Below are 27,049 nucleotides of genomic sequence, written 5' to 3' on the forward strand. Positions count from 1 at the left end.
AGGACAGAGCCCCGCTGCATCTCTAACCGCTCTCCCCCGCCACAAAGTCCCATCCCTCCCTCACCCAAAGTCCGAAGAAGGAGGGGCGGCAGGGGCCATGAAAACAGTCACTCCACCCCTGCAGACTGCTCAAGTAACAGAAGGCTCTCATTCCCAAAGATTTGATAAGTCCTTTTCTTCACTCCAAAAGCACCTCACACAAACCCCTGTCCCAGTTTCAGCCCCTAACTGTGTAGTTGTTAATAAAAAATACGTTTCTGTTAATTACTGTTTCCATCATGTTCTTTTAAAGGAGAATGTGTTTGAAGGAGGGTAAGGGGGTTGTTAATTGGAGAGGACAGTCACCTTTACTAGGGTACAGACACGGGGGCAGGTTCAGCAGAAGGTCACACACACATTGCAGTCACTAGGCACCCATGTCAGTCTGGGAGGTGGTTTTCCTGTTCTGTGTGGGGGGGCTATGTGAGTTTGTGGGAGGGCGGTTACAGATCTTATGCAGCTGTCCTTAGCCTGGATGACAGAGCCACGCAGCAGGGGATCTGTAACCGCCCTCCCCCGCCACAAAGTCATATAGCCCCGACACACAGAGTCCCGAAAAGGAGGGGTGGCAGGCTCCGTTGAAACAACCAGTCCACCACTGCGGACCGCTCTAGGAGCAGGAGCCTGTCCTTGAGTTTAGAAGTGTCCTTTCCATCACTACACACGCTCCCCACCACAGTCTGCGTCCCAGTTTCAACACTTTACCACAAAATCCTTAATAAAGAAAACGGTGTTAATGAACAAAGTTTCATTTATTTTATTGTTAAAGGTGTATTGGAAGGAGGGGAAGGGGGTTGGTAACTGGAGAGGATAGTCAACATTAACTGGGTAAAGAAATGGGGGCAGGTTCAGCTTCTGTTTAAACAAACTTAATAGTCACAGGTTACCCTGGTCACTCTGGAACCTAGCTTTCAAAGCTTTCCGGATGCACAGCGCATCCCGCTGGGCTCTTCTAATCGCCCGGCTGTCTGGCTGGGCGTAATCAGCAGCCAAGCGATTTGCCTCAACCTCCCACCCCGCCCTAAACGTCTCCCCCTTGCTCTCACAGAGACTGTGGAGCACACAGCAAGCAATAACAATGGGGATATTGGTTTTGCTGAGATCAGAGCGAGTCAGTAAGCTTCTCCATCTCCCCTTCAGACGTCCAAAAGCACACTCCACCACCATTCTGCACTTGCTCAGCCGGTAGTTGAAGAGTTCTTTTTCACTGTCCAGGGTGCCTGTATAGGGCTTCATGAGCCAGGGCATTAGCGGGTTGGCTGGGTCCCCGAGGAGGACTATAGGCATCTCCACATCCCCAACAGTTATTTTATGGTCCAGGAAGTAAATACCTTCCTGCAGCCGTCTAAATAGACCAGAGTTCCTGAAAAACGTGAGCATCATGAACCTTGCCCGGCCATCCAACATTGATGTTGGTAAAACGTCCCCTATGGTCCACCAGTGCTTGCAGCACCATTGAAAAGTAGCCCTTTCGGTTAATGTACTGGCTGGCCTGGTGGGCCGGTCCCAGGATAGGGATGTGAGTTCCATCTATAGTCCCACCGCAGTTTGGGAATCTCATCGCAGCGAAGCCATCTATGATCACCTGCACGTTTCCCAGGGTCACTACCTTTGAGAGCAGTAGCTCAACGATTGCGTTGGCTACTTGCATCACAGCAACCCCCACGGTAGATTTGCCCACTCCAAAGTGATTTGCGACTGACCGGTAGCTGTCTGGCATTGCAAGCTTCCAGAGGGCTATGGCCACTCGCTTCTGGACAGTCAGGGCTGCTCGCATCCGGGTGTCCTTGCGCTTCAGGGCAGGGGACAGCAACTCACAAAGTTCCAGGAAAGTTCCCTTATGCATCCAAAAGTTTCGCAGCCACTGTGATTCATCCCAGAGCTGCAGTGCTATGCGGTCCCACCAGTCCGTGCTTGTTTCCCGGGCCCAGAATCGCCATTCCACAGCATCAACATGATCTGTTGCCACCATGATGTCCATAGCGCGGGGTCCCATGCTTTGTGAGAGGTCTGTGCCCCTGTCAGACTTAATGTCCTCACCGCGCTGCCGTAGCCTCCTCGCCCGATTTCTCAGCATCTGCCTCTGAAAAAGGTGGATGATAAGGTGCGAGGTGTTGACAACGGCCATAACTGCAGCGATGATTGCAGCGGGCTCCATGCTCGCAGTGCTGTCAATCTTCTGTCAATCACCAGAAAAGTGCGCGAACTGATTGCCCACCGGTGCTTTCACGGAGGGAGGGCGGGAGTGAGAGTTGAATGAGGACAGTTACCCAAAACCACCCTCGACACATTTTTGGCCCCAGCAGGCATTGGGGGCTCGACCCAGAATTCCAATGGGCAGCGGGGACTGCGGGAACTGTCGGATAGCTGCCCACAGTGCACCGCTTCCAATGTCGACGCTTGCCCCATTAGTGTGGACTCACAAAGTCGAATTACTGTCCTTAGTGTGGATACACACGTTCGACTTGTAATATCGGTTCCACAAATTCACTTTAAGTAAAATCGAACTACTCTCGTAGTGTAGACATACCCTTGGATGATAGACCTCTGTGCTCCAGGCTCCCAGAAGATATTGTTGAAATACTAGATGACATTGTTCATATTTGCCTGTGTTTGGGCTGACTATGCATTGATGACTGGAAACCATATAATGTTTTATTAATGTCTAGAGCCATTATATATATACATACAGACACAGTGACCTCCCCCCAAAACCTGCCAAGTTTGCTTAAATGAATATGAGTATTTGTAGTATTTCCTATATTTATTAGAGGAATTAGTGAGTAATCTAATCTAATCTAATTAGCAAGATTTTAATATATAGAGACTTATAGAGGGAAACTATTTCACTCTTACAGTGCCATAACTGAGCAGAAGGGATGTTTTATGTATCCTTATAATATATTCTCGTACTTTTTTTTTAAAAAGATTGAATATCTGGTATATTGTAGCCAGATTTTCTTACAGTTTTTTAAAAACCTCTATTTTCATGCAAAATAGTAACTCTGTCCTAAGAAGAGGCTGTCTAATCAGAATATTCAGGGGTAGACACTAATCATATAAAAAATGTGTGTGTGTAGCATCCCAGTGAAGACAGCGTAACTTTGTGCAAGCATGAGGTTCCACCTGGGGAGAATATGTCGGAGGGCTGGGACCTTATAGTTATAAAAATGACATGTACAGTATCTACAGAATTTGGAATATGTTAGCAGGAATCACTGTAGTGAAGAAATTTAGGTTGAGTTTCTAAGGTGACTAGTGATTTTCAGCATCCAACTTCAGACACCTTAAAGTGGCTGATTTTTCAGAGGGGGGCTGCAATGAAATCTGTGGAGCGTCACCATCATACACCCCCCTGAGAATCTGACCCACAGTAATTTTACAGTGATCTCACTGGATACGGAAACTTTATTCTCTCGACTTCCAAAGTGTTCTGTGACTAATGCTAAACAACCTAACCGAGCACATTCTGGAAGGAGGAGTCAGTCTGACACAGCCTGTAGGGGCTTTTAGGAAAATTTTCCTATTTGTTATGGGTTACTTTTAAAAAAATTCTTTGCTTGGGGCCTGATACTGCTGGCCTTTTACACACAAAATGCCTTCCCAGTTTTAAATGCATGTTTTATATACTTCAGATCAATGATTAATAAAAAGTTTAGGCTAGAATAGCATAATCCTTAGGAGTGCATTTTCCAAATGAAAGACCACTGATACGTCGAATGCTGCAGTAAGAGTTTAACTTTTGGAGATTACACTGGTTGAAAGTGTTAGACAAAGGAGCCCCAAGTATAATAAAATTATTACACGGTTTTATTCTGAAGAACATTTTGCATTTGCTTTAATACAAAATGATGTAGGTCAAGAAATAATTTACAAACCCTTAAGTTATTATCCTGGCATTTGAAATAAGAATGATTCAAGAAGAGGTCTGTAAGGTATCCATAGCAAACTTTCATTATGTACAAAATGTTTATTGACATGTTTTATATGTCACATTTTAAAAATGTGACCTGAATTGCTACCTATCTTGTTAAGTACAGGTAAACCCTGATAAGGTAACTTGGCAGCGCAAGTCAGTTTTATTCAGTGTTAATAAAATAGAAGATTTTGACATTTCCCCCCCAAATTGTATTTGTATCAGGAATTCATATCAGGGTTTTACTGCATCATGAACAAAACCTAAGCCCTCTTTCAATTGCATAAAAATAAATCCTTTAAAGTATATAATCTGCCCATAGAACAGCAAAAGAGGAGAGGCAATAAAGTAGTATTTTTACATATCGGGAATCTGATTGGTTCTGTGGAGGGTCCTTTTATCTTGTTTTTTTATTATGAGCAGAATAATTAGTATACAGGATTGGAATTAAGACATTTTCATTCAACTGCAAAAATTTTTCTGCCCCATATTCCGAATATAGAATTAGGCTACTCGGTCAATTTAGTTGTGATAAAATTATAAATGTCTCAAGACCAATGAAGACTTGGTCAATTTTTTCAATTAATATAGTATTTATCTATAATTTGAGGATATTTATAATAAAAAGATCACAGCTTATTGTCAGTCAAAAAAGTTAGCAGATAATTTCCATTCTTTTAACTTTCTGAATATAAGACTGAAAATAGACATCTGTGCATCCCTTATGTAAAGAGAGATTCTTATTGACTCAAAATATTTTATAAAATCTGAATATTGTCAAGTTTCTCTAAACCTGACACTTTACCCAAAAAGAGATTTACATTGAGTGGTGGCTCTAGTTAAATATTTATCCTATAGCTCTATATATTCCAAGTAAAAATACTTATATCTAGAATTCTGCGGAGAATTACAATAATTAGGTTTCATAAATATTGCTGCAGTTCAATTACGGTACAATAATTACAAAATATAGAACATCTCTTTACAAATACAAATTATTGTATATTACAATTCATTTACAGTAATTTCTACTATATAATTTTTAACAAACTATCTTAACTAATTCTACTTTAACCTGGTTGCAAGTGCATTAGTAAGAATGCAATTATTCCAGTATATTTTGCCCTTAACATGATAGTCATAAAACAGACTATCTGAATGATATTTTCCTATGTAAACTAATGTTACATATGACAGAAATGTTTTTAGGTTCTTTTTTCCAATGATTTCTGGTAGGTAGAGTTTGACATATTTTAGAAGAGCGTTAAGAAAAATAAATCAGGAGGCAAGTTTGAAAACAATATTAGAATGGATATGCTGAATGCAGTGAACATTTGATATGCTATTGAATGCTGAGGTAATGACACTTTTGATTGCCATCACCTGTCTCACATAGTGGTCTTCACCACATATTTTTGTGCTGGACCTACACACATTTTTCATTTAGAAACCCCTGCTTCACTATGAATGACAGCAGCACAAGTTTGAAAGACAGGCAAGATATTACACCTCAGAACTCTTCTCTAGTCCTCTGGAAATGGGATCTTCAGAATCGGCTTGGTTTTACATAACTCTATTCCTACTGAGGAAATGAAGATTCTGTGATAAAGGACTTGACGTACTACAGCTTTGATCACATTTCAACAACCTGGAGACACTTACTGATAAATAAATTATGGCTTCCTTAAGGTGTGACATCACTTGTACAAAGCTTGATTAGTTATTAATTCCAACTAGTGCCTATCATCTTTGAAATATGAGGCACTTTTTCTGTTATTAAAAATTATTTATTTGTTTCTTGCTAAATACTATAAGGTTGTAATGCATATCATTTCATCAGCTAAGTCTTCTTCATATCTACCAGTGTCTGGTTCTTCATCACTATAACCAGGACCAAAGTCTTGAAGTTCATAATCTTGCCTGCTTAAAATGGGGAACATATCCCCATTGGTCCCATTGCTAATATTTCCATTGAGAAGGTTACTTGCTGCGCTTTCCATCTCATCAATAGTCATGTCACAAGCATCAGCAATCTCATGTTTAGTAGCTGAAACAAATTTAGGGTCCTTTGCATATCGCCCTAGACCTTCAGATATAAGTACCTGCAAAAGAAATAGGATAAATGTGGATTCAATGTTTAGAATGAAGAGCAGGTTATAAATAAATACACAGAAAGCTTCACTTTTCTCCTGGATAGCTTAGGTGCAAAGCCCAAGAGATTCTATGAGCTGAAGTCACTAGGGCAACCAGAACAAAATCTTACATGTAATTAACTTGTGTTTGCAATCAGGGCCGGCTCCAGGCACCAGGTTGCCAAGCAGGTGCTTGGGGCGGCCACTCCAGAGAGGGGCGGCACGTCCAGCTATTCGGCGGCAATTCGGCGAGGGACTGTCCGCTGAATTGCCGCTGCAGATCGCGATCACGGCTTCTTTTTTTTTTTTTGCGCCGCTTGGGGCAGCAAAAACCCTGGAGCCGGCCCTGTTTGCAATAGTCAAATGGCCCTAAAGAGGGTTTTATCAACATAGTAAGGATGTCACTAACAATGCATGACATTCAGTTCTTTTATAGGAGGTTTAAAATGAATCAAGCCCTTGATAAACATCATACACTAGAAACTGGTTTACTATAATAAAATTTAAGGAAGAATTGTGCTTGAAGCCACACTAGGCAACAAAACTTCAAGCAAGTGTATAATAAAACTTCAGCTAAGATGTTTTCTGTAGATGACAATTAAGTTGCATCTGGTTCACAGCTGTGGAAGGGAACTGTTGTTGGAGATGAGGAGACTGAAAATTATATACCTGAGCATGACACATGCTACTTAGCTAGACTGATAAGGATATTCAATAAAATTTTACAGTTGGGAGAGTAATAATAATGATAATTCTCAGCACCCTCCATAGTATTGTTTGTTTTTAAAGCTTTGTAAATAAACAAAAAAACGTTTACTAATTCATAATATTCCCGAGAGTACATGCAAAGAAACTACTGTGCCATTTCTTGGAAGTGCAATGGGCATTCCCCATCAACTCACCCCTTCCATATCTTTGCACAATCCTTGTGTTCAGGTTAACAAGATAATGCAAGGACTCTGATGACTTTGGACCTTGCATGAAAGCACCAGGAAGACAGGTGTCTTGTGCCATTCCTTTTCGCTAAGCCATTAGGGAAGGGCAGCGCAGTGTCTAGTTCTTAGTATTTAGCCCACAGTGAAATCTTGTTTTAAATCATATTCTTGAAGTGCTCCCAATTTTCAGTCCCCTCTTTGTTTTATACTTTAATACATTAGTTCCTGGGACCAAGTTGTCAACATGTTCTCTCTCTGACACTCATGCTATGACCCAGGCCTCAGGTGGGATTCAGTGGAGCTTTGATTTACAGTAGCTGAGGATCTGGTCCATACCTTCTTTTCCCCTGCCTTACCTAAAGGCTTTTTGGGACTTTGAATTTGAAATACAGTATTTCTAGTGAAATATGCGGATTAAGTACAATCCAATGTGTGGTCCTGTGCCGGGTGTATAGTGAAATTAACACAAAACTGAACAGACACACTTGGCTACTTCAGGGATTATTCAGTACTTACCGCTTCTACCAAACTGTCTGCACTTCTCTGTTTGTCACTATGTTTATGCCTAAAGTCATTAGGTACAGTTAGATTGGCTGGTGTGAATGTTCGGTAGGAAATATCAGGGTCATCTGTATACCAGGAGCTCCTGTTCAAAGAAGGTAGGCTGCCATTCATCTGCTCTGTAGATTCAGCCCTGTCAACTTGGATTAGAGGTGTATAATATGGAGTACGGTCCCGGTTGGGTGGGGTGGCTGGTGGGGTGGCCCAGGAACGTGTTGAACGACTTGGTGAATGTTTGTGAGCTTTACTGGAATCAAGACCTGCAACTGCCATGACCTGGTAAAGGGAAGTAAAGATAGTACAAGAGTTAGCGTACCTCAAACAATCCTGTAGTCAGGCTTATTCCGCATTTCAAATCCAATCTAATTATTTAGACAGCTATGAGAAGTGACATTTTATATGTTTGATACTTGACAATATAAAAGATGGGGAGGAACTAAAATAAATTAATTAGCAACATAGGCAAGTATCTATTTAGTGGATCTTTTATTGACCAAACCCTGTTTGATACACTGTGACTGAATATTTGCTTAATAAAATATATTCAGTAGGGCTGTCAAGCGATTAAAAATATTAATTGCGATTAATCGCACTGTTAAACATGAAGAGAATACCGTTTATTTAAATAGTTTTGGATATTTTCTACATTTTCAAATAGATTGATTTCAATTACAACACAGAATACAAAGTGTACAGTGCTCACTTTATATTTATTTTTTATTACAAGTATTTGCATTGTAAAAAAACAAAAGAAAAAGTATTTTTCAATTCACCTAATACAAGTACTATAGTGCAATCGCATTATCATGAAAGTTGAACTTACAAATGAAGAAGTATGTAAAAAAAAAAAAAACAACATTCAAAACTAAAACAATGTAAAATTTTAGAGGCTGCAAGTCCACTTAGTCCTACTTCTTGTTCAGCCAATTGCTCAGACAAACAAGTTTGTTTACGTTTGCAGGAGATAATGCTGCCCGCTTCTTGTTTACAACGTCCCCTGAAAGTGAGAACAGGTGTTTGCATGGCACTGTTGTAGCCGGCATTGCAAGATATTTATGTGCCAGATGCACTAAAGATTCATATGTCCCTTCATGCTTCAACTACCATTCCAGAGGACAAGCGTCCATGCTGATGACTGGTTCTGCTTGATAACAATCAAGCAGAGTGGACCAACGCATGTTCATTTTCATCATCTGAGTCAGATACCACCAGCAGAAGGTTGTTTTTCCTTTTTGGTGGTTCATGTTCTGTAGTTTCTGCATTAGAGTGTTGCTTTTTTAAGACTTCTGTTTAGCATATCTGGCACATAAATACCTTATAATGCCAGCTACAAAAGTGCCAGGCAAATGCCTGTTCTCACTTTCTGGTGACATTGTAAAGAAGAAGAGGGCAGCATTATCTCCTGTAAATATAAACAAACTTGTTTGTCTGTTAGTGATTGGCTGAAAAAGAAGTAGGACTGAATGGACTTGTAGGCACTGAAGTTTTAAATTGTTTTGTTTTTGAGTGCAGTTATATAACAAACAAAAAAAATCTACATTTGTAAGTTGCATTTTCACAACAGATTGCACTACAGTACTTGTATGAGGTGAATTAAAAAATACTATTTCTTTTGTTTATCATTTTTACAGTGCAAATATTTATAATAAAAAATATACACTTTGATTTCAGTTACAACGTATAATACAATATATATGAAAATGTAGAAAAACATCCAAAATATTTTATACATTTCAATTACTATTCTATTTTTTAACAGTGCGATTAAAACTGTGATTAATCATGATTAATTTTTTTATAATCTCAATTTTTTTGCATTAATCGTGTGAGTTAACTGCGATTAATTGACAGCCCTAATATTCAGCAAGTAAGGCAAACAGACTATAGTCCCTGATCTTTGCCGCTCCCTTCCTGCAGGAACAGGTGAGGAAGAAGCTGGTTTTAAGCTTTAAATTAGCTTTAAGCTCCTTGTATTTTCTGGCTGCCTGGGGTCTGCCCAGATGGCATGATATAGTTCAGTCTAAGAGCTGCTCTGGCTCCAGCAAACCCTTTGGGCCATCCACCATACAATCAGAGCAGTGTAAAGGGGACTAACACTGCTGAAAATCTGTCCCACGATACAACAGCAAACTATTTCATTCTATTTGAACGTTGATCTAGAAATCATAGAACATAGTGAAGTTCAACACGTCACAGCATACAGTATGTAGTTTAAACTAAATGGCATATGAGAAAGTAAACACCAATGAAAGCTGGAAGTGATAGCTGATTCATGCATGGAATTCGGTATAAGGAGGGAGCTGTGGTGAGGGTTATTGGTATATATCGTATATATTGCCAGTGTTTTAAAATGTTTTCATTATTTCAAACACAGATTCCACCATTGTCATACATTACAGTGACCACCTATTACTCTATATTCAAGGGTATAGACATCAGTACAGTTTAGTCATTTTTAACTACTCTTGATCCCTTATTTGATAGGCCTGAAGGGACTAAGCTTATATATTTAAAAAAATGAAACAGCTGTCAAGATCTCAGACTGCATGAAAAAAAGACCAGTCAAAGTTCTCGGAAAGAAAAGATGAAAAGTAAACCTGTGCATGGCAAAGTGCAGTGCTTGTAAAATAGATGGTAGTGTTGCTACAGAGGAAGGCTTTGAAAGGGCATCAGCTGTAGGATAACCATATACCTGTAGCAGTTCCAATATACTCTTGTGTTAAAAAGCCTGAGGAACAGCAGTGCTATTAATAGAGTGGCTAAAAGACCAAGTACCTGATGATATTCCTTAATCTGTGGGCATTTACAATGGTTGGGAACATCATATTTTTACGGCATCCCCAATAATATTTCTGTTGGTTGGTGTCAGATCATCTACAATATCTGAAGTTGTCATTTCTGAAGCTACTGCTTTAGGAGGCCTTGTTTCTGGCAACTACAGCAAAGACAGTGAGGTACACAACTGGTTGGAAGTAAGTCAAGGTACACAGGCAGAGCACAGAGCTGGCCAATGGGCTTTCAAACAATCATGAAGCCAGGAGGTACAAGATCTACGCTAAATTGGTGTAATTCAACATCAGTTAATAAAGATTTTTTAATTACCTGTTGTTGCATTAAATGCAGCGGTAAAGCAGTGCGGTGGTGGAAAGTAGGAGAGAGAGGTATCTCATCTTGACTGCTTTGTCTGCGGAGGCATTCAAAGTTGAAGGAAGAGCGGCGATTTGCTACAATGTAACAATGTTTCATTAGTAAAATGATGCTGATCATTCTCAATGTCAAGTATTTCCAAATTCCAGTATGGGTCAAGTGTGACCCTGCAGATTATTGGCAAGTATTGCTCCTGATGGGGCAGATTTAAATGGGCTCTGTTGACTTACTGAAGCAGGCAGCTCAATACCCAAACTGGATATACAGGAGGTGGAAGTTGCGTTTGTTAATAGAGCTAAATTCAGGAAGGGTTCAAAGTGTGCACTTTAGAACAGACTGGGAAAGGCGCTTGACTTTAGCTGTATATTGTAAGCTTCTTGTGTATAGTTAAAATAATTATTTCTTTCTTCACTGAAGCTTTAAGTTCCTCATTGTAGCCCCGTGGGCTAGCTTGCCTTTATTATATTCAGTGCTTTGCATTACATTCAGCAGTAATGCAAGGAAACTACAGGCTGTATCCTGTAACACATTAGCTTCATCAAGTTAGCATAAAACTTAAGGCCTATGACCTTTGAACAGATAGGATTTCCATTGGCTGCTTATCTGTTCAAAATTTAAGTATTAGGAAGCTGAAAATAGAGTGTTTAAAGGGAAGTTCTGGCCACAGATACATGATCCAACCACATGAGTGTCATGGCAATGAATTGATGTATATAACAGGTACATGAGTTACATCCACAGATACCTAACCACAGAAGGGCCATGGTAATGAATTAATGCATATAACAATAAGTGCAGATCACTGCTATATTAACCTCTAGAAAAAAGATACATTAGTAAGGTGAGGAAATACAAATACGGAAATCCCCTACTGAATATGCATCACACATAGTGGCATCAGCACAACATATTATAAAAGTGACATCCCAGCCTAGGGGTGATGGGAAGAAGGAGATGTAGTCCCTGGGAGGTGCCAGAATGATAGCCACTGGTGATGAGGAAGATGATGACTAACATTTCAGGTTGTTCTACAAGTGATGGTGTGAGAATATGAGTGTGCAGATGTATATTCTGTACTATCTCTATCTACCTTACTGATCTAGGGTGTTTGAGACTGTGCTAAATGCATTAATAAACTATTTGTAAATATAGAGGAGTTTCTATAGTGTGAGTGTTGCACCTGTGCACATTGGGGTTCCAAACTGTATGATAATTTGAATAATACTGGGCCTGATCTTGGGACAAGAACCTGTCGACCCTCCAAGTGGCAACTGGGGATTCTTAAGTAATCTCTCTCTCTCTCTCAATATATAATCTATAGATCAGGCTACATCATGCTGAAGAACCATGTTTCCAAAGGGAAACTACCAAATCCTTGGCTCTTTGCAGGTCAATGTAATGTGTAATTTTGTAAATGTTACACAAATCAAAGTAGTAGTTTTTTGGGCTAAACATATTTTTAATATTGAGACAGGTAAGAAGTAGGGCTGTCAATTAATCGCAGTTAACTCACGCAATTAACTCAAAAAATTAATTGAGATTAAAAAGATTAATCAATATAATACCAATTGAAATTTATTAAATATTTTTGGATGTTTTCTACATTTTAAAATGTATTGATTTCAAGTTCAACACAGATACAAAGTGTACGGTGCTCACTTTATATTTTTATTACAAATATTTACACTGTAAAAAACAAAAGAAATAGTATTTTTCAATTAACCTCATACAAAGTATTGTAGTGCAATCTCTTTACAAATCTAGAATTATGTACAAAAAAACAACTACATTCAAAAATAAAACAATGTAAAACTTTAGAGCCTACAAGTCCACTCAACTCTACTTCAGGCAATGGCTCAGACAAACAAGCATGGTTAAAATTTACAGGAGATAATGCCTTCTGCTTCTTGTTTACAATGTCACCTGAAAGTGAGAACAGGCATTCGCATGGCAGTTTTGTAGCCGGCATTGCAAGGTATTTACCTGTCAGATATGCTCAACATTCGTATGTCCCTTCATTCTTTGGCCACCATTCTAGAGGACATGCTTCCATGCTGATGATGCTCGTTAAAAAAATAATGCATTAATTACATTTGTGACTGAACTCCTTGGGGGAGAATTGTATGACTCTGTTCTGTTTTACCTGCATTCTGCCATAAATTTCATGTTATAGCAGTCTTGGATGATGACCCAGAACATGTTCATTTTAAGAACACTTTCACTGCAGATATGAGAAAATGCAAAGAAGGTACCAATGTGAGATTTCTAAAAATAGCTACAGCACTCAACCCAAGGTTTAAGAATCTGAAGTGCCATCCAAAATCTGAGAGGGACGAGGTGTGGAGTATGCTTTCAGAAGACTTAAAAGAGCAACACTCAGATACGGAAACTACAAAATCTGAACCACCAAAACAGAAAATTAACCTTCTGCTGGTGGCATCTGATTCTGATGATGAAAATGAACATGCGTCGGTCAGCTCTGCTTTGGATCGTTATCGAGCAGAACCAGTCATCAGCATGTACTTGTATTAGGTGAATTGAAAAATACTATTTCTTTTGTTTTTTTTTACAGTGTAAATACTTGTAATCAAAAATAAATATAAAGTGAGCACTGTACACTTTGTAGTCTGTGTTGTAATTGAAATCAATATATTTGAAACTGTAGAAAACATCCAAAAATATTTAAATAAATGGTATTCTATTACTGTTTAACTGTGTGATTAATTGCGCAATTAATTTTTTTAATCGCACAATTAATCACGATTAATTTTTTTAATCGCTTGACAGCCCTAGTAAGAAGCCATTCCATGCTATTAGAAAAAACATATTTGAAGGCCAAAAAAGACAATTGTAATCATCTAGTCTGACCTCCTGTATAACACAGGCCACAGAACTTCCCAAATATTATTCCTAGAGCAGATCTTTTAGAAACATCCACTCTTGATTTTAAAATTTCCAGTGATGGAGAATCAGCTGTGACCCTGGATAAACTATTCCAATAGTTAATTACCCTAATTTGTTTATGATATACACTCTTATTTCCAGTCTGAATTTGTCCAACTTCAACTCCCATAATCCTGGTAAATTCCATCATATGTGGATTTCATGGTGAAAAACCTGGGAGGTAGCAATCTGTCCATGGAAAGCCATGGCAAGGAACTTTAGACCAATACTTTAAAACCATTCTTTGCATCTCTTTGAAAAGTACAAAAATTTGAAGATAGTGGGTAAGAAATAAGCACTTAAATCCAGATCCTCAAATATATTGACTTCAAAGACAGTTAGGTGGTTAAATACCTTAGAGGATTTGGGCCTTATGGCCTGATCTTTGCTGTACAGCCCCAAATCTCAGTGCTCCCAGAACTCAATCTACTAACAAATTGCAATACTCAACCAGGCACAGTGTGTTACATTAACTTGGATCATATTTGGATGCTAATAGAAATTCTCCAATGTAACATATCAGTTTTTGAATGTACACATGAATGTATCCTTCACATTAATTAAAATGAATTAGTTTGATCTTCCTTCTTTTAAACCCTGCTGGGGTATTAAAGTGCTAAAATGCACTGGTTTAAGTCAGTTGACTTCACTGGGTTACCCCTGCATTACTTTGATGCAACTTAGAACAGAATAAGGCCCTAACTGTCTTTTCTGGTAAGAACATCAGATGGAACAGTCTTTTACTGGTAAATCTTCTTTAAAGACTTAATCAGATTAATAGTGTCTGACTGGGAGGACTTTAGCCCACCAACATTTTAATCAGAAAAAGCTAAATGGGGCTGACAAGCTGTTACCACAGAGAAATCTCCCACTCCACCTCTCCTGAAGAGAAGAGACCATAGAGAACTTTTTAGCTCAAGGTTTCTTTCTCACTTATATGTACAGCTGGGTATATATATTCTACTCTCATCTGAACCATGCAGAGGCAACCTCCTTAACTGGGCCGAGGGGAAGAGCCTGAGATTTTCCAGTAGCTTTGTTATCAGAGGGACTGGTGAAAAGCTATCTAGGAGCCTGCTTCCCCGAAGGACAGAGGAGGAGTCCCTTTCTAAGTTGGTGTTTTCTTGATGCCTTTAGCAGAAGGCTCGTAACTTTCTGGGAGCTTCACTTCTCACTCATTTGAAGGAAATCATGGGAATATTTGGAGAGCAACATTTATACTCTCCAGTGTGATGACCTATAGGGATTTTGTGCTTTATCTCACTACCACCACAGGTCCAAAAGGCAAAAGCTAATGAAGCTCAGAAGTGAGAGTCCTGCATAGATAGCATTATTAGAGAACTTATTGCAAAAACTGCTTATGTATTTGTTGCTTTTCATTATGGTTTTCTGCTTTATCTTTAAAGAGCCGGTGACCCTACCCTGGGGAGGGTGGCAGTGACCCCATTACACTTCCCTCCCAAATGAAAACTGATTCTTGACACACTTCTGAATCTTATCAAATTTGGGGTGTTTATGCATTTTCACATTTTACGAATCAAAACTGCTCTTATTTGCAGAGCCGGCTCGAGGCACCAGCCCAGCAAGCAGGGGCTTGGGGCAGCCAACAGAGAGGGGCGGTATGTCCGGCTCTTTGGTGGCGGGTCCCTCACTCCCTCTCGGAGCGAAGGACCAGCCGCCGAATTGCCGAAGACTGAAGCGGCGGCGGTAGAGTTGCCGCCAAAGTGCCGCAGATCACGATCGCGGCTTTTTTTTTTTTTTTTGGCTGCTTGGGCAACAAAAACCCTGGAGCCAGCCCTGCTTATTTGGCATTTCTTACATAATGAGTACCAGGGCATTTTAGTGACCCTTCCCCACTGAAGAAAATAAGCAATAGAAATCAAATATGTTTTATGTCTAGCATTAAAAACAGAGTTACTATTTGCTTCTCAAACCAAACAAGGAAAAAATGGTTCATACCCATGAAGTATCACAGTTCAAAGATCAAGATCCAAGTACTTTGCGTATCTCTAAGATGCACCAGAAGACTGGCATTGCTAATCTATCTATGCTGGACTTGTACATAAATCAGGACTACACTGGGATTTGGAGGATGAGAGGAGCAACGTTTGATGTAATGCAAAAATTAGTTGGAAGCCAAAGTAAAGATTTGAGCAGCGGACAAAGTGACTGAAAAATAGGAGTACATGTCAGAAACGTGCTGGCAGCGTTCTGTGAAACTTGAAGTCTACAGAGTGTTTTATTGTCTGGTCTATGTAGCAATACACCACACTACTTCAACATAGAAACTAAAGTAGAAATGACCATTCTGCACACATGAGAAAAAACAGACTAAATTCTAGTAATGTTTTTGAGATAATAAATGGAGCATCTGGTCTGAATTTCAAATAAGAGATCTTGATGACGAATAATACCCAGATATTTTAATAGGATTTGAAAAAATCCCATTGAAAGGGCAATACTACCCCCCAAAAGTACTGGGGGAAAAAACTCCATTAATCCACTTTAGCTGTATTCAATTTGAAATTATATAGGAATATAAGAACGGCCATAATGGGTCAGACCAAAGATCCATCTAGCCTAGTATCCTGTCTTCCGACAGTGGCCAATTCCAGGTGCCCCAGAGGGAATGAACAGAACAGGTAATCATCAAGTGATCCATCCCCTGTCACCCATTCCCAGCTTCTAACAAACAGAGGCTAGGAACACCATCCCTGTCCATCCTGGCTAATAGCCATTGATGGACCTATCCTCCGTGAATTTATCTATTTCTTTTGGAACCCTGTTATAGTCTTGGCCTTCACAACATCCTCTGGCAAAGGAGTTCCAGAGGTTGACTGTGCATTGTGTGAAGAAATACTTCCTTTTGTTTGTTTTAAACCTGCTGCCTATTCATTTCATTTGGTGACCCCGAGTTTGTGTGTTATGAGGAGTAAATAATACTTCCTTATTTACTTTCTCCACACCAGTCATGATTTTATAAACCTCAATCATATCCCCCCTTAGTCGACTCTTTTCCAAATTGAAAAGTCCCAGTCTTATTAATCTCTCCTCATATGGCTGCAGTTCCATACCCCTAACCCCTAGGTTGGGATGATGCCTGGTAAGATTATTAGAATACAATCAAGTTCTTTTATTGTTTTTAATATGCTTTCTCTGTAGACTTGCAGAGGAAGTACTGCATGGTAACATATCTCTAACAATCACTCTGTTATCCATCTCTGAAGAGAAAGCAAGCAAGTCTGTTTAGGCAGACTGCCTTTGCTGAGAAATACATAGTGAAGGCAGGGAACTGTTCAGCATGGAGATATCCCACTGAGAAGGGAGGGAGATGTGTCTCCACCCAAGAAAGGCAATGACTAGGGAGGTGGAGGCCTGAGCGTGGGTGCCCTTCCCCACTGAGCGGAGATACAGGTGCAGATGCCCTGAACTGAGAAAACACCTTTTCCAAATTAAAAACAAATGGAAAAGCTGGTGTTGCTTTCATCTGAAAAAAAAAACAAAACCCCAAAACAAATAAAAGCTATAATACTATTAGCAGGTGGTGTCTCTGGTTTGAAAGAGTCATGGAAAGTGCCAGCGGGTGAGTCACTGGAGTGACAATAGTTCTGTTTGATTTATACCAACATAATAAACCTGTGAACATGAATAAACCTTTGTTTCCCTTAGGGGCGCAAAGAAAAAAACTTCCTGATCCAAGCTCAATTTAGGGCAAACCTGTGCTGCATCCTATCTGACCATTTTCCACTAACCTCATAAAGTAAACGGATACCAGGGTCTTTGTTCATTTGCAATGTTTTCTATATTAGCTATAGTTTTATAAGCAGAGAAAATGCAGGACGGTCACATCATGTTTAAGAAACAACGAAAGGATGAGGGAAGCAAGGGAGAATGAGAGAGACACATGCAGTTATATGCTGGGATCTTTAGATTCTGTGGGCTGCACCTCAAGATAGACATTTGCATCTGTTGTCTGCAAAGTTGGTAAATATATGTACTAATCAGGGGTTTATTCTCAAAAATCACAAGGAGTGATGGTGAGGGTGATGTCAAGGTCCACAGGAATATTCTCTTTTTTCATCCAAGCTTCTATGTAAAACTGAACACTGGATTCACTGATAAAAATTTGAGGCACTTAAACAGACTTTCTTACTGTACTCACATGTAGGTGTTGGAGGTAGCAACCGTCTCCTAGGAGATCTTTTTGAATCATAACAGATCTGTGAATCATCTTCCTCAAAAAACCCATGTGGGTGATGGTAACCTTTTGGCCGCTCAAAATCTAAGTCATTGCAGTGATATCTGTTGTGATAATCATACGTATGCCTGAATTAAAGAAACATATTGTTAATAAGGGAAGTTTCAATGAACTGATCATTAATCTTTTCATTTACCAGCCCAAAGGACTCCAGGCATTGTTCTTACATGGATTCTTGCCGCAGCATGAGAACTAAACAAAACATTTGGAAAAACATGACTCATTATTTACATATTTGTTTCTGATTGTGCACTGCTTATGAGAAAATGGGCATACTCTGGTCTGTTTAGAATAAGTCACACATTAACTTTCATAGTTTATTGGTTTTATTAAGTAATATTATGCTTGGTAAAAAAACACGTAGATGTAATCCTTGATGTCAATGTTACTATTATCACAGAAGATTACAACTCAAGCCCTCAATACTATCCTGTGGTTAAAAATAGCAAAACTCTATCCTCACCCCTCCACCCCACCCCTCCGCCCACACCTTTCCTTATGATTTCAGGGTAATCTGCAGAGCTCAGCGCAAAGAGTTCAGACTGTTGCTGCTTGAGTATTACAAAGGCCTCCTCTCTGAAGGAAAAATCTCAAAAGAGGCTTATTTGACTTTGATTAATATTATATCCAAAATGAGTGGATGGGTAAATGAAATGAAAGTGGAGCAGGTGCTTGTTTGCTAATTTGGATGGAGCAATTCAATTTGGTGCCAGCTGCCAGTCTGAGTTGTCTGGAGTGCAGATAGGGCATGGAGAAAAAAAAAGGTGGAGACTCCACCTGAAGTAGGAGTAGAGAAGATTGTTATGTTTGGCACATGTGAATATGCACATGTGCATCTAGGACAAGCAGGTAATGGATTCATCTAGTGATGTTGTACTGGGCCTGCCCTTGCAAATTAAAACCAACACATGGAGGCTGAGGAGACTTTTGTGAGGCTGTGGAATTGGTTGAGCCACTGGAATCTTTCTAGATAGCAACTTAGGAGAGATGATAGTAGCCTTTTGTAAGGAAGGTGGAAACAATCTACCTTTAGTCCTGCAAGTACAAATCTGTGTATAATTCATGATGAGACAGGGGTTTCTAACGGGATGTATGAAACATTTGACATGTTTGAAAAAAGGTTACAAGCAGTTTGTAAAACAGAGAACATTGACTGTTGCCAAAAAAGTAGGAGACCTTTTCCATGAAATGTTAGCACAGTAAAATGACAGACCATGAAAAGACAGATTGTTCTAAATGTAAGGAAAGTCAGGAGAGGGCATACTAGTTACCTAATGACTGCCCCTCGCCCAGTTCAGGGAACTGTATGAATCCAAGCTGAAGGGGGAAAGCTTGGATCTACATGGAATACATACACAGTTGTTGATTAAATCTGGGCAAGTAACAGCAATAAAAGAAGTTAAACTGTTGAATGTGAAAGTTACAGGAATGGTCGACACTGGGTCAAAAAGAAAGTTGTTAGAACAGGCCTTCTAAGGATGCTGCAGCACAGAAATATTAAAACTGTAAGAAATGAGTTTCAAATGGAAATTTTGTCTGGGGAAAATCCAAACAAGTCCAAAAATGGGGAGAAATTGGGGAGGAAAACTGGACCTCAGGAATTAGAGTAGGGGGCAGGGAGAAAAAGGAAAGGGTGTGGACTCAGATGAATGTAAATTGGAATTTCACTCAGGGTTATGAATGTGTAATAAATACAAATTCAGCAATTCGGCAAATTCAGTCCATGAAATTCTTGTGAAAGATGTGACTTGGGTGAAACAAATGTGTAATTCTAAATATTTATAATGCAGTGGTGCCCAAAGGCCAGGGCAGATATCACAGTATCAACTGGTTGTTCCAGGTACATGGAAAAAGGTGATGTGATTAGAATTGTTAAAGGGAAGTTGTGCTTGTACTTTATTTGATCATGTTATACTATATAGGGTCCATCATATAATTTATCTGTCTCATTATCATCCTTTCTTCTGCTGAGATTATGGAATAAAATGAACCATCATTAAAAGCTTCCCCAACTGAGACTGATCCGGCTGCCATTGAAGTTAACAGGAGTTATGTCATATACTTCATTGGGAGCAGGTGCAGGCCTTAAATCTTCATTTATCTCAAGCAGTATTCAATTTTCCCCCAGTAAATGTAGGGGCTTCTTTGATTTTGGACTGTAGAGTTTCTCACAGTCCAAATGAACTAAATTCCTTAGTCACTGCTCTGGAATTATGTATTAGGGATTTGCTGGGGTCTCATTTCATACCCCAACATGAGATGTGCTTGAGTATATTTTGCATTCTCATTCACTGTTCTATTTCCCTAAGAAAGGAATAGTGATATTTTTAAGGTACAAAGTGTGTTTAATGTAACACTAGGTGTATGTACATAATTTATTGACATTTTCTGTAGTTAAGACTAATAATCTCACCTGCTTCCTGACAACATATAGTCTTCTTCATAATACTCTTCTCCGCTAAAATATTCCTGCTCTCCCATATAATGATCATCATTGCAGTAATCCCGAACTTCATGATCTTCACGGCAAATAGTTGGTAGATGCCCATCACCAGAGTCTGACCTACAATTGGTACACAGTGGTTTGGGATTTCACTATACTTTATCCATAACGGTATTATTTAAACCTGCACTTTTAACATAGCTTTTAAAAAAAAATAATAATAAAGACAGGCATACAAGTTCTCTCGTTGCTGGACTGATGCTTTACAGTAACTTCCATTAGACTACAGATGGGTACATGGGTATTCTGTCTTTGCTTTTCTGTTTTAAAGTGTTAATAGAAGTACAGGAGATTTACTATGCTTCTGTAGTTACACTGAGTAATTAGAAATGTCAAGCACATTTAAAATCAGTCTTTCAAGCTGGAAGTCTCCAGTATATGTTTGAAAAAGTTTCTCAAATACCTAAAATTTGACACTGAGCAAAAATATAAGAGCACTTGGTGAAGTCTTCCAAAGCAAAGTGTGAAAACAGCTATGCAAATTCTAAACATAAAACTACTAGATTAGGAAATACTTTTCAGGAGCTGCCCTCTATCTGACCTCTAACATTCATGATGCAAGCAACTCTGACAAACACTAAATAGGTTCTTTTTCTTGCCCATAAATATCATTAGCCATCATTAAATAATTCTTGCAATAATCCCTTTAACATTGCAAAGTTTTTATCTCCTCCAGTCTAAGTGAAGTAGGATTAAACTTGACATTTTTTAAACAGGAACTACCCTTTGGGCATGCGCCTGTGCCCACTAAAGTCATTGCCATTGATTTTAATAATGCAGGATCAAGTTCTCTACTAGTCTTGAACTTTATCAGTCCGTGTCGGTCACTTACCATATAGACATGGGGCGAAATTAGTCCAATAAAATGATCACAAATTTGTGGTCATTTTATATCTTTTCATTCCATACTTTAGTTATTCTGTTTATATCCAGCTAACGCTGGCTACTTTATTATTGTTTTTCCATTGTAAGAGCATTGGGAGCGTTTATGTTGTCTCATGATGTAAACATACGTCTTCAACAATATGCACTTACCTAATGTACGTTTCATAATAGCGTGTTCTATCCAGGAAAGCCATAAAAATGTGGAGACAAATTTTTTTAATCAATTAAAATAATTTTCAGAAATTCACTAACTATTAATGGTGACTATACTCGTTCTATACTGTGACTGTCCAATGGATTTGTTAAAAAAAAAAAACAGTATTTTAACACTTTGAGACAATACACTCCTAGATTACATGGGCTATTGTGTTAAATATATTTTTCTATATGGGTAAGAAATTAGTTATATGTTAAATCATGTTTCATTTGTCAATACAATAGAAAAGAAAAATGAAAGCAACTACTACCTCTACCACCATCCTTATCACCTAATATATCAAGAGCTATTTGTTTTAAGTAGTACAGTATGAGTTTTGGAGTAGCACTACACCATTCTAAACAATTGCACATGCTGTAGGATGTTTATTTACTGAACACAAACATATCATAAAGTTTACCTCTTACTGTTTGATCTTCTATGCCTGTCATGATCAGCTCTGGAGTATGAATGGTATCCATTTTCGGACCTATGTTCATGATTTCCAATGTTTGGGTGCCTTCCATTAGCAACTTTGGACATATTGGCATTATTGAGATTGGCATTTGTTGAGTTTGGAACATGCTTTCCTATTGAGTTGTGATTATGATGGTTATGGAATACAGAATTTGAGGCCTGGTGGTACATATTTTTCTCAGTATCACTTGCAGATGGAATTGAAGGCCGTTGGACATGCAGGGGACGGTGTGTGGTATTGATTTGTTGAAACGAATCTCTCCTATCACTGCTAACATGATTTATATGGTTTCCAAACAGGGCACCATTCCTCTGTTTAAAAAAAAAAAAAAAGGATGTTTGAAAATTTTTAAATGGGTTAATAATTAATAAATGCACTTCTTGAATGCACTTTTGCATGAATAAACACTTGTGCTAAAATTTGTGAACATTTTTGAATTTGCATATATTTAAACAAATACATGACAGCCTTCCAAATATTAATGAGAAATTAATAACGTGACCCCACAAATAATAAACAGAACCTGGCATTCCTTTCTGAAGAAACTTTCACAAACCTGCTTTTTAACTATTTGACTAGCTCTACCTTTGACCTTGTTTCTTGGATATGGAACTCACCACTTTTATTGCTTTTAGTACCTCCTAGAGTAGACAGCTGTAGCATGCTCTCCATGGGTGTCCTGAAGACAACGCAGAAGGAGCATCTAATGTAGAAAGTAGATTCCCCCTTAATTACAAGTGTCTGCCACAGTAGTCAGTATTTTATACTTATTATCCCAAGTCTTCCAATTGGCTTTTATGTGCAATTCAAGGTGCTGATTTTAAACTATGCTGTCTTAGTCTGGAATCTGGCTACATAAGAATCCACCTCTTCCCAGGACCACCCAGAGGATTCAGGGGGCCTGGGGCAAAGCAATTTTGGGGGCCCCTTCCCTAAAAAAAGTTGCAATATTATAGAATACTATATTCTTGTGGGGGCCCCTGTGGGCCCGGGGCCTGGGGAAAATTGCCCCATTTGCCCCCCCCCTCTGGGCAGCCCTGCCTCTTTCCCTATCTACCATTGTAACAGCTGAGATCAGTTGAAGTACTTTCACTTCCAGTGCTTGATTTGAACTTCTGGGGTAAGGTGTATAAGTGCATGGCCTTTCATGCTGGAATTTGCTCCCCCATTGGACTAAGAGAACATGATACTGTTGACTTTTTGGGCATAGCTTAAGACTCATGTATTTTCTCGTGACTTTTCCTGAGTGGGGTGACTATAGGAAAAATATTTCAGCTAAATTCTGAAGGAGATGGAATGTGTCCTTTTGTTAATATTGTTTTTTGTTAATATATTTGCATCATCTTTTAAAATATTCTGGTAGATGCAGTCCAAGTGCTCTGATGAGTTCCTTGTAGAAATATAAAAACACACAATGAAATGTTCTGCCATGTGGGTACTTTCTGAGAAATTACTTTATATATGTCTTCCTCTTCCTCATGATTATTTTCTTCAGGTTCATCATCTTGCAAGTCACAGGATATAGCTCGACGAATTTCAGGGCCAATGTCATGAAGAGTTCTTAGTCCTGCCTAAATCAATGAAAATATCATAATACATTAGGAATATAGTTTATCATAATTAAATCACAAACAGGTAACTTGTTTTAAAAGGATAGTCCATTTGTCAGGGTAAAGTCTATAAATCTTGCTATAAATGTAATTACTAGGTGCTACTTTACAGAACTAAACCTATATAGCCTTTGTCCGCTGTCATTAGCGCCATGCTTACACCAACCTAACACCAACGAGTCCAATATATTTCCTCTTTACCCTGGTATGGGTCCCAACCCAAAGCCCATTGAAGTCAATGGAGAGACTCCCATGGACTACAGTGAGCATTCAATCAGTCCCTCAGTGCATTATTCATGGGCATAATATCCACTCTGCTGCAGAGCACCAATACATGTGAAAAATCAACAAGCTCTTAATAAAAGGTATTTCAATAAGAAAAGCATTTCATTCCAAAGGACGACATGCCCCAAAAGTTGTTTGCAGCCTTGCCTTCCCTTCAGGAAGCACAAGGAGATAACAGTAACAGGATTAGAGAAGATCTGAAAGAGACTGAGGAAGAGAGAGGAAGGTCAGATTCAAATGCCGATGAAGTTAAACCAGTATGGTGTCCGGGTCTTGCAGTGGCAAACTCCTTTCATAAAAAATGTTAAAAACCAAAGAAGAAGTGGACCTACATGCCACACAATAAGCAGACATTGTACTCCATGCCAAGAAAGCAATGCCTTTGTACAGACAGGCCTTTTAACATGATTTTTAGGAGTGCTTTTTTCTATTTAATAAACTACAGTAAAATTGTGCTAATCAAGACTGTGCTGGTATGTGCAAGGAAAAATATCATCGTCTGGCCAACTAAAATAACCAAAATGCAGTCTGTGCAGGTAAAATGCGATTATTTATTGTCCAGAGGGCAATCCCAAGAACCTGATTTTAGAATTCTGATCGCTGGGATCTGAAGTTGAAAAGGAAACAGTGGCTTCCTCATCTCAATTTCTTTCTAGATGCCACCAAACTGCAGAAAAAATGAATGATTTTCCTGCTTAGTCCATTACTTTACTAAATTCCATTTCAGGTTCCTCTCAATTGCTCTTTTGGAAGAATGCATGTGGCTAATTATGTTGGCTAAAAAAATTGAAGCAACTATATTTTCTTCCTGGACAACCATATTTGAGATCCATGTCATCCTTGGACAAGTTTTTCTTAAAAGTTATTTCACAGTCTGGGTTAATGCACAATATAATACACACAAAACCATCACGCTGTCTCACAACTTCTTGGAGTAGTTGAATAGCCAAGGGCTCTAATGAGGTCTTGTATCACTAAGACATAACACCTTTTTGAAAATACATCATATATCGAACAATACAGTGAAGTACCATAAATAATTAATGAACAATTTTCAAAATAGAAGAGTCAGCAATTCACTAATCTCTCCAGGCCATTAGTAGATATCATTGATGTTCTACTGTGTACAGTTTAATACAGCTGGAAAGAATAAGGATAAATGTACATGTCTTTCAAAAGTTGGACCAGCTGGGAGAAGACGTGTTTGACCTACAAGTGTCAAGGCAATGTAGACCAATATTGGTACATGAATCTGTTAGAATTTTATTATGTATCTCAGAGCTGCATTTTGATCACTGCTATTTATATCTCACTCTTCTTTTTGTTCTATGAAACATTCTCTTTTTGGTGTTGAATCATTTTATTTAGTGGAACAATATTTTCCATAAAAATCAACCTGGCAAGAACAGGATAGGTCAAAATTCACTCCACCATTTCACTTTCCTCTTGCTTCTATTCCCCACTCTACCTTGTATACCTTCTCAGTATATCTCACTACACTGCAGAAATGAGTTTAAAATGAATTTGAGCTAAGGGAACAGAACAGAACCCTACACTCAGGTAATAATAATCAATTCAGTCATATATTTAATGCTGAACAAATAGCAATACTGAAGGATGTAGCTTCTTTGTATTTTCCAGAGGCTCAATAGATAGAAAATAAACCATAATGTGGAGAGGTGGCCTCTGATACTATGGAAGAACAGATGGTGAAAGGGACATAGAATGATTGGATTAAGATGCCAACTTATTATTATTATTATTATTATTATTTATTTTTAACAACTTCTACTTAAAAACCTATTTCACCTCAAAAAATCTTACAAACTATTAGCTAACTCCTGGTACCATGAGGATATGATAAGTAAAAGAGAAAAACTATGGGTAAACATGTGGAGGTAAAATAATGTCTAAACTAAGAGAAGGACTAATCAGGTATTACAAAGGATAGAATCTTTCTTCCTCAAACCACAAGCTTTGACGGAGGCACCCACATGGCCAGACCATGACTTGTACTGTTGGTTTTAATATTTAGTATGAGTGAGAACAACAGACACTTCCCCCTTTGGGGCCAATGGATCTCTGCTGTGTATGACTTCACTGTTCCCTTTCACATCCCTAACTTGACCATATTTCTGCCTCCTCCATAGTAAACTGTGTAAAGACACCATGGAGCTATGCATCACAGTGCCCAGTAAGGTGCAGAGTTTTCCCTACACCCACCAGCAATGGAAATGCAGTATTTCAGGCCTGGCAATTAAGGAACAGGATTTAAGTCCTCTGGGCCAAATTTTGGAAGGACCCTGCACATATATGGCTATCAAAAAGTACAGCAGTCAAGCAAAAATAATATCCATGCAAATAATAATGGTATCCTATAACCCAGATACACCGCTACCTCGATATAACGTGACCCGATATAACACGAATTCGGATATAATGTGGTAAAGCAGTGCTCTGGGGGGGCAGGACTGCGCACTCCGGTGGATCAAAGCAAGTTCGATATAACGCGGTTTCACCTATAATGTGATAAGATTTTTTGGCTCCCGAGGACAGCGTTATATCGAGGTAGAGGTGTACTTTCAATTACATTTTCCACTTCCTTCCTTAATTCCTTAATCCTTGGTCAAGACCCAATAACCAGTATTCGCCATTTGACCTTCTCTTTCCCCAGCAATAATCATTTCCATATAAACACATCTAATATGATGCCCCAAATCACTCATTGGCAATGGGGGATCAAACCCGGGACCACTGGTGAGCTTCTTCTGCCTGAGTTAAAAGAACCAGGTCTATTAGTTCAAATGCAGCAGCAGACATAAACATCTATGTAGACCAGCCACTTGAGAGGGACAGAAAGCCACAGTGTGTAAGCATGGGTTACACCTGTGGGCTGGAGTCCAGTTACTCCCTGCAGTTTGCAAATTCCACCATTTTGTTTTGTTTTCTCCGAAAGCCACCTCTACTACAACTTAGTTAATTCTGCCCAATTGCTCATCATCAAATTGACTATTCACATTTATTGTCCCACTTTATCCCGAGGGATCAAAAGGAATATTTTGGATAAAATAATCTCAGTAGTAATGGGAAAGTACTGGATGCCATAGACCAAATTATGCCATCAGATACCCATACTTGGCTCTCACTGAAAGTAATATGCA

General features: G+C 38.9%; 2 protein-coding genes across 3 annotated transcripts in view; one reads left to right on the plus strand and one right to left on the minus strand.

The window, feature by feature from the left end:
- Positions 1-13,257, plus strand: part of CHDH (choline dehydrogenase) — a 48,843-nt gene extending 35,586 nt beyond the window's left edge. Inside the window, exon 9 of the mRNA XM_054033689.1 lies at positions 12,958-13,257. The gene's annotated coding sequence lies outside the window, so the exon portion shown is untranslated. The remainder of the gene's footprint in view (positions 1-12,957) is intronic.
- Positions 3,832-27,049, minus strand: part of CACNA1D (calcium voltage-gated channel subunit alpha1 D) — a 398,008-nt gene continuing 374,790 nt past the window's right edge. For both annotated transcript variants that reach the window (XM_054033680.1, XM_054033681.1), the window contains 8 exons: positions 23,448-23,564; positions 21,937-22,304; positions 21,470-21,496; positions 20,345-20,494; positions 17,836-17,999; positions 10,686-10,807; positions 7,539-7,859; positions 3,832-6,057 (listed from right to left, as the gene is read on the minus strand). In XM_054033680.1, the coding sequence (XP_053889655.1) occupies positions 5,764-6,057; positions 7,539-7,859; positions 10,686-10,807; positions 17,836-17,999; positions 20,345-20,494; positions 21,470-21,496; positions 21,937-22,304; positions 23,448-23,564 (1,563 nt within the window). In that variant the 3' untranslated portion in view covers positions 3,832-5,763. The remainder of the gene's footprint in view (positions 6,058-7,538; positions 7,860-10,685; positions 10,808-17,835; positions 18,000-20,344; positions 20,495-21,469; positions 21,497-21,936; positions 22,305-23,447; positions 23,565-27,049) is intronic.

The sequence above is a fragment of the Malaclemys terrapin genome, chromosome 7 (assembly GCF_027887155.1).
Source record: "Malaclemys terrapin pileata isolate rMalTer1 chromosome 7, rMalTer1.hap1, whole genome shotgun sequence".
Lineage (NCBI taxonomy): Eukaryota > Metazoa > Chordata > Testudines > Emydidae > Malaclemys > Malaclemys terrapin.